This window comes from Carassius gibelio, chromosome A21 (genome assembly GCF_023724105.1).
Source record: "Carassius gibelio isolate Cgi1373 ecotype wild population from Czech Republic chromosome A21, carGib1.2-hapl.c, whole genome shotgun sequence".
Lineage (NCBI taxonomy): Eukaryota > Metazoa > Chordata > Actinopteri > Cypriniformes > Cyprinidae > Carassius > Carassius gibelio.
This window is the reverse complement of record NC_068391.1, coordinates 22,264,397-22,276,949: the sequence shown is the minus strand read 5'-3', so window position 1 is coordinate 22,276,949 and position 12,553 is coordinate 22,264,397. Positions and strand designations below refer to the sequence as shown.

At 38.9% G+C, this 12,553-nt stretch overlaps 1 protein-coding gene across 1 annotated transcript in view; it reads left to right on the top strand.

Moving 5' to 3' along the window:
• il12bb (interleukin 12B, b) overlaps positions 1 to 5,982 on the top strand; it is a 7,411-nt gene extending 1,429 nt beyond the window's left edge. Inside the window, exons 3-9 of the mRNA XM_052536378.1 lie at positions 1 to 159; positions 3,458 to 3,563; positions 3,682 to 3,854; positions 5,249 to 5,409; positions 5,502 to 5,620; positions 5,700 to 5,733; positions 5,839 to 5,982. The exon at positions 1 to 159 is cut by the window's left edge and continues 108 nt beyond it. Of these exons, the coding sequence (XP_052392338.1) occupies positions 1 to 159; positions 3,458 to 3,563; positions 3,682 to 3,854; positions 5,249 to 5,409; positions 5,502 to 5,620; positions 5,700 to 5,730 (749 nt within the window). The 3' untranslated portion in view covers positions 5,731 to 5,733; positions 5,839 to 5,982. The remainder of the gene's footprint in view (positions 160 to 3,457; positions 3,564 to 3,681; positions 3,855 to 5,248; positions 5,410 to 5,501; positions 5,621 to 5,699; positions 5,734 to 5,838) is intronic.
• Positions 5,983 to 12,553: the final 6,571 nt, after the last annotated feature.

The following is a 12,553-nucleotide window of genomic DNA, read 5'->3' as shown; positions in this document are numbered from 1 at the left end:
CTGAGACAGGAAACCACATCACTGTTATGATAGATGGGCTGCGTGGGGGAAACTTCACATGTCACAGACCAAACAGAGAACTTCTGAATTACACACTCCTACTAGTCCATCCAGTTGAGTTTCCTAAAGGAGGAGTTCTTATAGAATCTAGTGACAGAGGTATGTATTATGGTCACACTTACTATAGAATTCATGTTAGAATACAAGTGTAAACTTTTTTTCTGGTCCCAAAGTATAGTTGAACAGTATTTGTTGACATAACTGTACAAAATGTAGTAAAATTATTTTACCTTTTTTGGGGCGTGCATGGCCTAATAGTTATCAGGTAGAGTCAGATTTGTAACGAGCAAGGCAACAAAACCCCACTGCTTCGGGTTTGTGTTCACAGTGTGTGTGTGCACTTTGATGTGATAAATGCAGAGCACAAATTCCGAGTATGGGTCACCATACTCAGCCACAAGTAACTTCAAATGAAGGCAATTTTACTGCAGATCATTTTACTAAATGGAAATTCACAATAAAATAAATCTTTAACAAAACATCAAGTGCTAAAATATAGCCCCATTAAAAAAAGAAAACAAAAAAAGAAATATATATCTAAATGTATGTGAGATGGATTCTTATTAGCTATGTACAGGGATTGACATTAACTGCTTGTTGTATTGTGGTTTTACAAATTCACTGGCCACTTAACATTTTCACTGGCCACAATTTTGTTGTTTGGAAATTACATTAAAAGATATTAAAGCTTAATAAGGCATGCTTAAATTTACCCTAGGTAGATTCACTTCTCCATGGGGGCTTATTGATCAGTCACTAGTATGCAAGCTCAAGGCATAAAAAAACAAAAAAAAAAACACCTCAAGGCATTTTGCATTTCCCTCAAGAAAGAAGAAAGCAGTCATGATAACGTGATTAACTGTGACAACAAGCGCTTATCAGGATCAAAGTAAATGCTGCATTCTCAAAAAGTATTTAAAATATTTAAAGTTCGTGACATAGAATCTTTATAATATGTCCGGAAGTTTTACACACTGGTTTGTAATTGTGGAGACACTTTCACACCAGAAACGTGATGCTGATCGAAACATGTCGGTCAAACATCCACATGGGCGAGCCTTGGCCTATGAAAGCTGCCATGGATTACAGACCTTCAGCCATCAGTCTGAAGGTATAACTACATGAGACTAGGCAACCTATAGCGGTGAAAGGGAGATAACACAAATATATATTTTTTTGTTCCTATTTGTTCCAATAGCAAAACAGAGAGAACAATGTCAAATTTATTGTAACTCCGACAGCCGCTCTATTAGAAACACCCTCACAGCAATGTTAACAATTTTTTTTGTGATTTCATACAAAAGTAATACAAAGTATATTGTTATAAATTGAATTTTTTTAAAGGATCGTAATATTCTCTTTTACAAAGTCTTGATTTTGTTTTGGGTGTGTACTAGAAAAATACTAGGTTGTTCAAAAAAATAAATAAAAAAAACCATTATTTTTAATTTCTTACATTATAACAACACCTCTCTCCTCAGTCTGGCATGAACGGCTTGAATATTTCCTGTATCAAATGGAGGCCCGCCTTCTGAAATACAAAATTTTATGTGATTGGTTAGCTGGGCCAGTGTGTTTTGTGATTGGCAGCACTCTGCGCCCGCTCAGGAAATGTCATGCTCCTTACCATCGCCACCTGTGCGCTTTAGTGTAAACAAAGAACTTACGCTGACATACTCTTTGGTAAATACTGCATCAAAATTAAATCAATTTGAGCGTGATTTAAACCCAGATGCTGCCTTGAGAAAGCTAGCATTTCTCCGACATAGTGATAACACTCGGTGCCTTTTCCAGTGCAGCTCAAACAGTTCTCCTCCCATTAGTCAAATATGCATTGTAGTCAAAACGAGTCATTCACTGTAGTTTTTGAAAAGTGATTTCTGTTAAATAAAATATGTCCTTTTGAAGTGGACTTTGAGCTTTGTAACTTCGCAGATCTTTTTAATGCTCAAACAACAACATTACAGACTAACTAAAGTTGAAAAAGATAAAAAGCATAATAGGACTTTTAATAAAAATATATATGTTTTGATGGTGACAACGATTAGGATGTGTCATCACAGTCTGTGAAAAAGGTTCATCAGCTGGTGTTAATGTCAAGCCCTGTCTATATATTTTACTTTAATATTACATTTAAGACAATTGTACTAAACATTTGCATTTTGGAAAATTTTACAGTTCCATCAATGAACATTTTTCCAAAAGAAACCAAGTAAGAATATTTGTAGTTAATGAATCACAGAGTCACTATAGGCAAAACTTTTTAATTTATTTTATTTTCATGCTTTTTTCAAGTCTGAGATTTTAGCTTGAATAAAGTTTTCTACCGGGAAGAAAACATCCAAACTAATTTTATTACACTATCTATTTGCATTTATAGAACCTTCGTAGGCTTTTCATATATTGTTTTCCCCCTTGTGCATATGAGTTTTTTTCTCAAGTTCTGTGCCAGAAATGTCTGCTTTAACACCAAATTTTCCAACTTTGGAAAACTTTGCCGTTGTATCACTGTATATTCTGAAGGTTTTTAATGAGGGGTCTATAAATATATTATTGCCTAATTTATATACCTTTTTTAAATGAGTGTTAGCAGGATTTTCTGATTTATGCAATGATAAAAAGAGATTTTTGTAAAATTATTTAATTTATTGATGAAACAATTTTTAAGCTAACTCTATACAATGTTCATATTTCGGTTATGGATATATGCAATGTAAGTGCATATAACTTAATATTTAATTAGCTAATGCATCATGTGTATATTTAAACATAATATTTTTATCTAAAGATCTTAATACTGTATACTGTGATTAAGTACCAGGGGAAATATTGTGATATTTATTAAGATATATTTCACTAGTTCACGCTTACATATAATTAGCTGAGGTATGGTATGCGTATTTGGCGTGCTGTCCGGGGAAGGGCTCCGAGCTCGGGAATTGCCCGAAGCTAGAGTACCCCCCCTTCCCCGTATATTGTAAAGTGAACTTGAAGTGAGGAGATGGGGTGGAGGAGGGATGCTGATAAACCGTCAATGGATAGAGGTAAGTCAGCGATATTTATACTGTGGGATTGATTACTTGATTGTGGTCCACCTGTGATGATTAGGCTAAGTATCTGACGCGCTCCTCCCGAATCTCCATAGATAATTACATTTATTTCACCAGTGTTGTTTTGCTTAATTATTAATGGATCTGTAAATGAGCCAAGGATTCAGAGATTCACTCATTAATATTCACTCACAAGCCTACTTTTTTTCTTATTGCTACTGTAACACATTATATTTTCATATGTCTTGTGTAATTTTAAATATGAATGTGAAGTATTAGCATTTTTTCTCATTGTGTCTATTAATCTTAAATGAAACTATTATATAAATTAGTTTTTCTCTGCCTAGAATTCATTTCTTGCACTGCAAGAAACTATGATGGACAATTTCATTGCTCTTGGAAATGGCATCAGAATCGGAATCAAAGATCTGTGGTATATTTTACGGCAATCCGGTAATGATTTATGATTATTTTTATTCTGGATTAATTAAGTATAGGCCTAAGCAATCAATTTAATTAGGCTTATGTTAAAACAGAAAATGAATGCAGAACTGGCCTTGTTTTTATACAGAAATTCTAGTCTCATCAACTGCACTCTGGACACTGATATATCTGGGCTGACTTGTATTGACCAGGATTACTGTCCTTACTCCGAGGAATCTAGAAGCATCAACCTCACGCTGTTTGTCAGAAATCTGTATAGGCTGGAGGAGCACCACAAGACTTTCCTCATCCATGACATTGGTAAAAGTTTTGTGTTCCCCCCAGGGTGGTTGCTACATGCAATGCACATCCCTGCATAATAACCCCTGCATTAGCCTGTGTGTAAATTCTCTAGTAAAAATTAAATAGGCTACACTTCAGCATATACTTAAAAAACAAAAAACAAAAACAGAAATAATATATATTAAAATAATTTATATTATGGGGCTGTTTAATGCTTGAATCTGATTGGCTGACGAACATTCTGAGGTGTGCAATTATCTTCTGGGAAACGAACGGTGAACGTAGTTCCGTGCAGCTCTCTTGACTGCATTGCAGTTCCATATCACTTTGCATAGTTAACAGTAATAACAGTCACGCAGTTTGCACAAAAATGTGTTGTCAGTGCTGCCCTGACAATTTTATCACTAAGCCTATTTAGTGTAGCAACTTAAAGGCTACACATGATATTTCTCACTAGCGAGGTAATAACAGCGCTGTTTAGAGATGCTTCAGCAGAAGACTGTTTAGAGATGCACAGAGGTAGCTTCCGCTTCACAATTATTCCTTACAGAAGTGTGAACTGAATGTAATGTTTTCAGAGAGTTGCATGTTATTTACAATTACCAAGTTGAGTAAACTTTAAGTGCATTTTATTTGTAATTTCATAATTCATAATAAATATTGTTAAAGTGTACTGCTAAATGTACTGATGAGAATTATGGTAAACTAACATATACTTAAATGCCATTTCTGTTGAAACTTGTATGTCATATGTTTAAATATATTGTAATTACACATTCGTAATGAAGTTTCAATATAGTACATTTAAAATATACTACAAATATAAGTTCAAAGGTAAAATTAAACAACACACTACATTTAGGCCTAAATTTATACTTTACATGTGCTTTAGTATGTCAGTTACATCAAAATAAGTGCTTAAAATGGACAAGTTTATTTTGACATTACTGCAGTCTCTTCTTTTTCACAAGGGTATGAACAAGTTGCTTCTAAAAAATGTAAAAGAACTGACACATTTTTTTTTTTTAGTACCAGTTAAATGATAGTAGAACACTGGTTCTGAACTACTTTAACCCCAAAGCCCCCCATTTCCTCAAAAATATTCAAAAGCCCACTAGCCCCATAGTTTTATTTTCACAGCTTATTTCAGTATTTAGACATTCCTAATTTAACTAAAATAACTAAAAGTAAATGTCTAAATAAATATCTAAAATAATTATAATTAAAATGAAAATAATTCCATTTAAGGATTTCAGAAGATTTAATAAAAAATGTAAGTTCGAAATTACATACATAAATCAATCAATCAATTTCAAGCTCAGACCATCAATTTTAAATCATTTTTATCCCCCCTTGTTGGTCCCAGCCCCACTGTACTAAATTTCTTTTAAACTGTTATTTCAATCCCTCAGTTAAGCCAGATAAAGTTAGTATCACCAAGATCCAAGACGATGTATTTGAGTGGGACCCCCCTGAAACGTGGAGTTTGCCCTGCAGTTTCTTTCCCCTCTCCTATGAAGTGAAAGTGGTTCCCAACAATCACAGCTGTGACTACAAAGGAAGTCGTGTCGGAGTAAGGCAACATTTTTAATGCTTTTTATCTTATGTTTTGTTGTTGTTATATACTAACATCAGAATATTAAATATGTTAATTTCTTAAAACAGAAAAATGAAACCAACCAGACAAATTACAATGTGAAATACAAAAAAACATATACATTCTGCGTCAGAGCACAGGACCCACTAACAAAAAATGTTTGGGGTGACTGGAGTCACTATCATCAGTAAGTAGTTTAACCTACATTATACTAATATATTTTATGAAAATATTCAGCTTCACATTCAACACTTATTATGTAACAGGAGAAAACACTGGCACACCTCAGAAATATAAAAGGTAAGTCATGATTTGTGTTTTAAGAACCATATTGGTCATTTTTAGTTGATGTTCCATCATCTCAATGATATTAACAATTGTCAATTCCTTGTTTTATAAATGCAGGTCTAAAGAGAATACACCTGTCTGCTTGACAATCTGCTTTCTGATCCTGAGAACTATTCATATTTATACATTTTGTACTATTAAAATGTGCCATGGTGAAATTTGTGCAATAATTTTCCAGATCATTAAAAATATATTTGGTGGACTTTGAAAATTCTGCATTTGCTTTGAAAAAAAAAAAAAGTAAATAAAATTAAACAAATAATAACAATCTAGGGAGGGGGGCAGGGGTTGATGTAATGCTGTGCCTCTGGTTATTTTAAGGTACCCCTGATTATGCGTGAATTTTGCTGTACTCCATTTGGCAGTTTTTTTCTGCAGACTTGGATGTGAGTAGAAAGAGGTAAAATGTGTCATCCATTTACCTAAGTAAAAGTAACAATGTTTATTAAGGCCAAGAATAGACAGTGGCTTTAATGTTGTGAGAAGTATTCACACCTGACCAGAGCTGGTCACATAATTTTTTAGTAGTTGGATGGCTGAACTCCATAAAATTAATCATAAAATAGCTTTGACAGTTAACAAAAGGTGGGAATAAATAACCCTGAAGCAATTCATAATGTAATAACTGCACATGATGTAATTTATTACATTATTATTATAATAAAATATCCATAATGTAATTATTTAAACATTTTATAAAATATTGAGCTCGTAATGTAACTGTGTGTCTGCAGGGACTTCAAAAGTATTAAAAAGTATAAACTTGAAGTTTTTATGAGGTTCAGATTTTATGAGGTATTACATTTTGTTCAAGCCTCGAGGCTTGTACGGTTGAAGTCATGTATTTTGTGACAAACCCGGTCAGGTGATGTATAGTTCACCCTCAAAATGTCACAAAACAGACTCCGAAATGGGGAAATGTAAGTTTGTGGACACCTGGTTATGAAGGGTGAGTTTAAACAATTTATATATATATTTAATTATATATATATATATATATATATATATATATATATATATATATATATATATTAGGGGTGTAACGATGCGCGTATTCGTATTGAAACGTTCAGTACGAGGCATTCGGTTCGGTACGTGGTACGCATTATGTACCGAGCGGTTCATCGGACTGATTAATTATATTTGAAAAAAGAAAAAGAAAAGTGAAATATAATGATATGCGTTCAACAAGGTAGTCCAATAACCCAAACGGCATAACAGGCAATGCCCCTGACACCCCCGAAGAAAAAAAAAACACCAACTTATATGTTTATGTTAGGCTACTCAGTCAGGCGCTCGCTCACTCACTACGCGCTGAAGGCTCGTTGCAAAATAGCCAATGCGTTTAACAGACCAGAACTAGAAGAGCCTCCAATAACCAACAGGTCTGGTGTTTGGGTGCACTTTGGATTCCCTGTAAGCCACGGTGATGGCAAGAGAGTGGTGGATAAAAAAAACAACGGTATGTCGCATCTGCTACATGACAAGGGTACACCAGCGGGAATACAAAAAAAAAAAAAAAAAACACCAGCGGGAATACTTGAAACATGTCAACTCATTTACGCCGACATCACCTTAGTGTGTCAGTATCTGGGAAAAGACGAAAAAAATGAGAAACATACATGCAACAAACTATCCCGCAGCATTTAGACAGACATTTCCAACTGACTCAAACAGGGCAAAAGACTACATTTACATTACATTTACGTTATAGCCGCGGATATCTTACTATTTACCATTCATTCTATCATCACCATTATAGCTTACAGGGCGCGTCTTTCTCCTCCTTTCCAAAGCGCTCGGGCAGAAGCGCCCCTGAGGCGACTGCCTTTAATAAGCAACAATGACGTGCTCTCTCCATGAAGACGCGGAAATTTCAGCAAAGGATAAATGGATTTGCAGCTCTTAAAATCGCTTGCAGTAGGTCTGCTACTAAATTTATTTCAAAATTGCAATCCATATACAACTATGATCAGCTGTTCCTTCATCTTGGCTGAGCTTTCAACGTTGTTATGGGAAAGGATGAAGCTGATTGGTTAGTTCTTGTCACATGACCAGAGATGTATAAAGTACTAGAGACCCATACTTGAGTAAAAGTACAAGTGCTCTATCAAAAAAGTGACTTGAGTAGAAGTAGAAGTGCTCTTTAAGCACCACACTTAAGTAGAAGTACTAAAGTATTCAACATTTTTTGTACTTAAGTATTGCAAGTAGTCTATTTTAAAATTTACTACTCAAGTACTGAAAGTAAAAGTAGAAGTATTGTGTTATGTAGCTATTAAAGAAAGTAGTCAAAAGTTTGAACATATTGTTTTTACTATTTCAAATGATTAACCTAAAGGACAATCACAATTCCTTTGACTGTAACTTCTTGTAAACAAAAAACAGTTACTAGGGTTAGTTAGCCCAATTTGCAAAATTCTGTCATTAATAACTTACCCTCATGTTGTTTCAAACCCATAAGACATCAGAGGGTCATTTAGAATTTTTTGAAGCATCGAAAATACATTTTGGTCCAAAAATAGCAAAAACTACGACTTTATTCAGCATTGTCTTCTCTTCCGTGTCTGTTGTAAGACAGTTAAAAACAAAGCAGTTTGTGATATCTGGTTCGCGAACGAATCATTCGATGTAACCGGATCTTTTTGAAACAGTCCACCAAATCGAACTGAAACGTTTTAAACGGTTCGCGTCTCCAATACGCATTAATCCACAGATGAATTAAGCTGTTAACTTGTTTAATGTGTCTGACACTCCCTCAGAGTTAAAACAAACCAATATCCAGGAGTAATTCATTTACTCAAACAGTACATTGACTGAACTGCTGTGATGAACACCGAGCCGAGCCAGATAACGAACGACTGACTCGTTCACGAGTGAAGAGCCGTTTCTGTCAGACGAGTCTGATTCGTGAACCAAGAAGCTGATGATACTGCGCATGTGTGATTTAGCGTGAAGCAAACCGACACACAGAGCGTCTGAACTGAACTGATTCTTTTGGTGATTGATTCTGAACTGATTCTGTGTTAATGTCATGAGCCCAGGTGCAGTCAACGCCAATGACGCCATTGCGTCGAGCGCAAAAGAATCGGTGAACTGTTTTCTTCAACTGGTTTATTGAATCGAACTGTCAGAAAGAACTAATGTTACTGGTCATCCGAGAACCGATGCAACCGTTTCTTGACTCGTGAACGAGTCATTATCTGGCTCGGCTCGGTGTTCATCTCTCTCTTCACAGCAGTTCAGTCAGCACGCGCAGTCTTCTTAATCGCTTGATTCGCTCAATGATGTGCCAGCTTCATCAAACCTGCCATCTACAGTTCTGGCAGTGGTTTGTAATGGAATGATTCGTAACATTATTATAATTGTAACGAGTAACGATGCAGCACATAAAAAAAATATCGGAGTAAAAGTATTAAACTCAGCGAAAATATGTACCGAAGTAAAAGTGGAAGTAGGAGAAAAAAATAATACTCCAGTAAAGTACAGATACCGCCTTTTAGTACTTAAGTACAGTAGTGAAGTAGTTCTACTTCGTTACTATACATCTCTGCACATGACCCACGGTGCGCTTGCAGCATTCTGAAAAGTTGAGATGTTTTTACATTTTGCTGTATCTAAAACACACCGAACCGTACTGAACTGAACCGTGACATCAGTGTATCATATCGAACCGAACAGTGAATTTTGTGAACCGTTACACCCCTAATATATTATATATATATATATATATATATAATTTTTTTTCCCCTTTTCATACTGTGATGCGTGTCAAGGTCAGAACATAGGCGAGACAAAACACATTACAAACGAGCCATTTGTTGCATCCAGTTGGGAGAAACGGCAAACAACAAGCTCTACTCTACACCAGTGGTTTTCAATTCCAGGCTTCGTGCCCCCCAGCTCTGCACAGTTCGTTAGAAGTGAGCTCCGTGCATGAACTGTGTTCCCATTGACATGGTCCCTACATGGTGTTGATTGCTTCCTACTTACTTCCTGAGCAGGGGAAATCTGTTGAAGTTTACCTCACTTTGGAACATTCATTCATGGATTTGCACTGTGCAACGTCTTCAGACATTGACAGTATATACCTCTGTAAATAAATACAATTTAAATTCCTTTGAATGGAACATATACATTAACTTACGTTCAAATAGAACAAACATCTGAAGCAATAAGAGAAACATACAAAATGTGTAGAGCAGTATGGAATTACATTTGCTTCAATAAAAATGAACGAAACTTTATAAAAAACGGGAACTCTGAATGGGAAGTAGACGCCACTCAGTGGTGCACATACTGGAAAGCTATTGCGCTGATTTGTATTACTAAATATGTAAATAATATTTGACCATTTGACCTCAGTCTGTAAAGAGGAACGCCTCGGGTACGTATGGTAACCCTCGTTCCCTGAAGGAGGGAACGGAGACGCCACGTCAATGACCGACAAATATGGGATATCGCTTCGATAGACCAATCTACTTTGAGTGTAAACTAAATGAGCCAATGCACATTGGCATGCAATTATTGCCGCTGATCACTGCGTGAGTATAAGAAGAAGGCAGCAGGTGCAATGCATACCAGGTTTTCGCTGAGGAGCCGAGCCGGGGACCTGGTAGCTCAGCGGTGGTATAGCAATCATGGCGACGGGACGTGACGTCTCTGTTCCCTCCTTCAGGGAACGAGGGTAACCAAACGTAACTGAGACATTCCCTTTCAGTCGGTCACTCTCAACGCCACGTTGAATGTGGGATCCCTATCAAAGCACCATGGGTGCTACCTCTTCCAGTGCCCTGTGCGAGCCGCCTGCGCCCCTATCAGGTATAGGCCGGGGCTCAGAACAAGTAGCTCCCCTCACCGTTGTCAAAGCACTACCTCACTTGGTGAGATTGGATAACACTGGGAAAACGTACCCATTCTGCTTGGAACCAGGATGCTGCGGAGGCCCAATCCCTCCCGAAGGAGGTCTAATACACATATAGCATCCGTTTTGGAGTATACAGAGAAATTTGAGGTGATTAAAAACCCTCTTGGGAAGGCAGAAGTCTGCCGGGGAAACACAGGCTCTAAGGCTATACCGTGGACTATACACATACGAGTACCGCTTAGGTCTCAATATGGAACCCATCCTTCCATGGTTCACACGGATACATAATGAAGGTCTGGCGCCGGACGTTCTGCTGCATCCAGCTGCTTAGGGTGATGGAGGATCTCAACAGGGTCTACAGTATGGACACTCTGGAGCAGTTTAAGCAAGACGACACTAACCGGGCCTCTCAGTGCCACTATCCGTTTGAAGTGAGAACACAGGAGGATACTGGCTCTACACGAAGGCTATAGAACCTAGCAAACATGTTAGGGGTCGCCCAGCCTGCAGCTCTACAAATATCTGTCAGTGAGGCACCATGAGCCAGTGCCCAGGAGGATGCAACACTTCTAGTTGAATGAGCTCGTAACCTGAACGGGCAGGGCACACCCTGAGCCTGATAAGCCAGGGTTATGGCATCCACAATCCAGTGGGCCATCCTCTGCTTAGAGAGGTCTCTGGAGAAGCAAACAGGTCTACCTGAGCAGCTCCGAACCGTCTCCAAATCAGCTGGACCGTCAGGGGATGGAGTCGCCATTCTCCCGGGAGCATTGCTCAAGACAGCTCGTCGGCTGTACGATTGAGCAGGCCTGGAATGTTAATGACATGAAGAGACCTCAGAACCTTCTGACTCCAAAGGAGGAGGTGGCGAGCGAGTTGTGACATGCGACGGGAGCGCATACCACCTTGTCGGTTGATGTACGCAATGATCGCAGTGTTGTCCGTTCAGACCAGCACATGCTTGCCACGTAAGAGACCTTTGAGACGGTTCAAGGCAAGATGTACTGCTAGCAACTCTAGGCAATTGATGTGCCACTGCAGCTGCGGGCCCGTCCAAACCCATGAGACTGCATGCCTGTACGTGCCTGTACGTGGCCCCCCAGCCGGTGTTGGAGGCATCCGTGTAAACCACAGAATGCCTGGAGATCTGCTCTAGGGGCACCCCTGCCCGGAGAAATGCAAGATCTGACCACGGGGTGAGGGTTTGGCAACAGGCCGGTGTAACTTGGACCCGGTGAGTGCCACGCTTCCACACCCACCTCGGGACTCGGCCATAAAGCCAGCGCATTCGGTGGGTTGCTCCACTGGATCGGAGGTGTAAGAGGAGTGGTGGTCCCCAGAGGGTTGGTTCCCTGCAGGGTTTGTCACCACTGTGACCCTCAAACCGCCCGTGCTACTACCGGAAGTGGATCTTGTCTGTCCGCCAGAATGAGCCCCAGATAGTGGAAGAGGAAGAGGTGCTCCGCCCCCCTGAAGGTAGCGGAGCCTGGTTCGCAGCTCCGAGATGGTCATCTTCTCGCAATGAAAACATGACGCATCCATGAAAGCCAACTAAGCGTGCTTAACGCCCAGACACGCGAGGCAGTGATCGTGACCATCACCCGGTGCCAGGTAACGACTGCACCCAGAAACGCACGGGTGAAATGGTATCCTTAAAAGGACGATCCGTCGTCTTTAAAAAGACACACCCGTGGAGCTCTTTAGAGAGAATTTGCTCTTTTAGGAAATGCTCTTTCAGTGCTGAGGCGCACAGGGGAGATGGCCGCTTGCCACATGACAGGGGGTAGTGCTGCCTGAAGTGTGCAACCCACTTGATACTGGAACGACCGGAACGAAGATTCCCAGAGCATGCTGAACTCGCAGTTCACTGTAGTCACAGTTGAGGTAAGCAGAACGATACTGTCG